The sequence below is a fragment of the Geospiza fortis genome, unplaced genomic scaffold (assembly GCF_000277835.1).
Source record: "Geospiza fortis unplaced genomic scaffold, GeoFor_1.0 scaffold6100, whole genome shotgun sequence".
NCBI lineage: Eukaryota > Metazoa > Chordata > Aves > Passeriformes > Thraupidae > Geospiza > Geospiza fortis.
The window spans coordinates 3,573-4,161 of record NW_005055217.1 but is presented as its reverse complement, the minus strand read 5'-3'; the positions used below and the strand labels follow the sequence as shown (position 1 = coordinate 4,161).

Here is a 589-nt window from a genome sequence, read left to right as displayed (position 1 = left end):
CGGGCGGCCGGGCGGCTCCGCTACGCCATCCCCGAGGAGCTGGCCAGAGGCTCGCTCGTGGGGCCGCTGGCGCGGGACCTGGGGCTCAGCGCGGACCAGCTGCCGGCGCGCAAGCTGCAGGTGGCGTCTGCCGGCAAGAAGCAGCTGAAATACTTCACGGTGAATGAGGAGAACGGGAACCTGTACGTGAACGAGAGGCTGGACCGGGAGGAGATGTGCGGCGACTCGGCGACCTGCTCCGTCAGCTTCGAGGCACTCGTTCAGAACCCGCTGAACATTTTCCACGTCGAGGTGGCGATCGAGGACGTGAATGACAACTCTCCTGCCTTCAGGAAGGCTTCTCTTGACCTCGAGATCGGTGAATGGACTCCTCTCGGGACTCGTTTTCCACTGGAGGTGGCTCATGATGCAGACCTGGGCAGCAACTCGCTGCTGACTTATCAACTATTCAGCAGCCCATACTTCTCTCTCGCCATGAAGGAGAGCCCGGGTGGAAGCAAGCCGGAAATAATTCTGGAGAGAGCCTTGGACCGAGAGAAGCAGGGCTCATTTGAGTTGGTGCTGACGGCGGTTGATGCCGGGGGCCCGG

At 62.0% G+C, this 589-nt stretch overlaps 1 protein-coding gene across 1 annotated transcript in view; it reads left to right on the top strand.

Annotated features, from left to right (window-relative positions):
- LOC102045442 (protocadherin gamma-B5-like) overlaps positions 1–589 on the top strand; it is a gene marked incomplete at both ends in the record, with an annotated part of 1,116 nt that continues 527 nt past the window's right edge. Inside the window, 2 exon segments of the mRNA XM_031065766.1 lie at positions 1–586; position 589. The exon segment at position 589 is cut by the window's right edge and continues 527 nt beyond it. Coding sequence (XP_030921626.1) covers positions 1–586; position 589 — 587 coding nt within the window.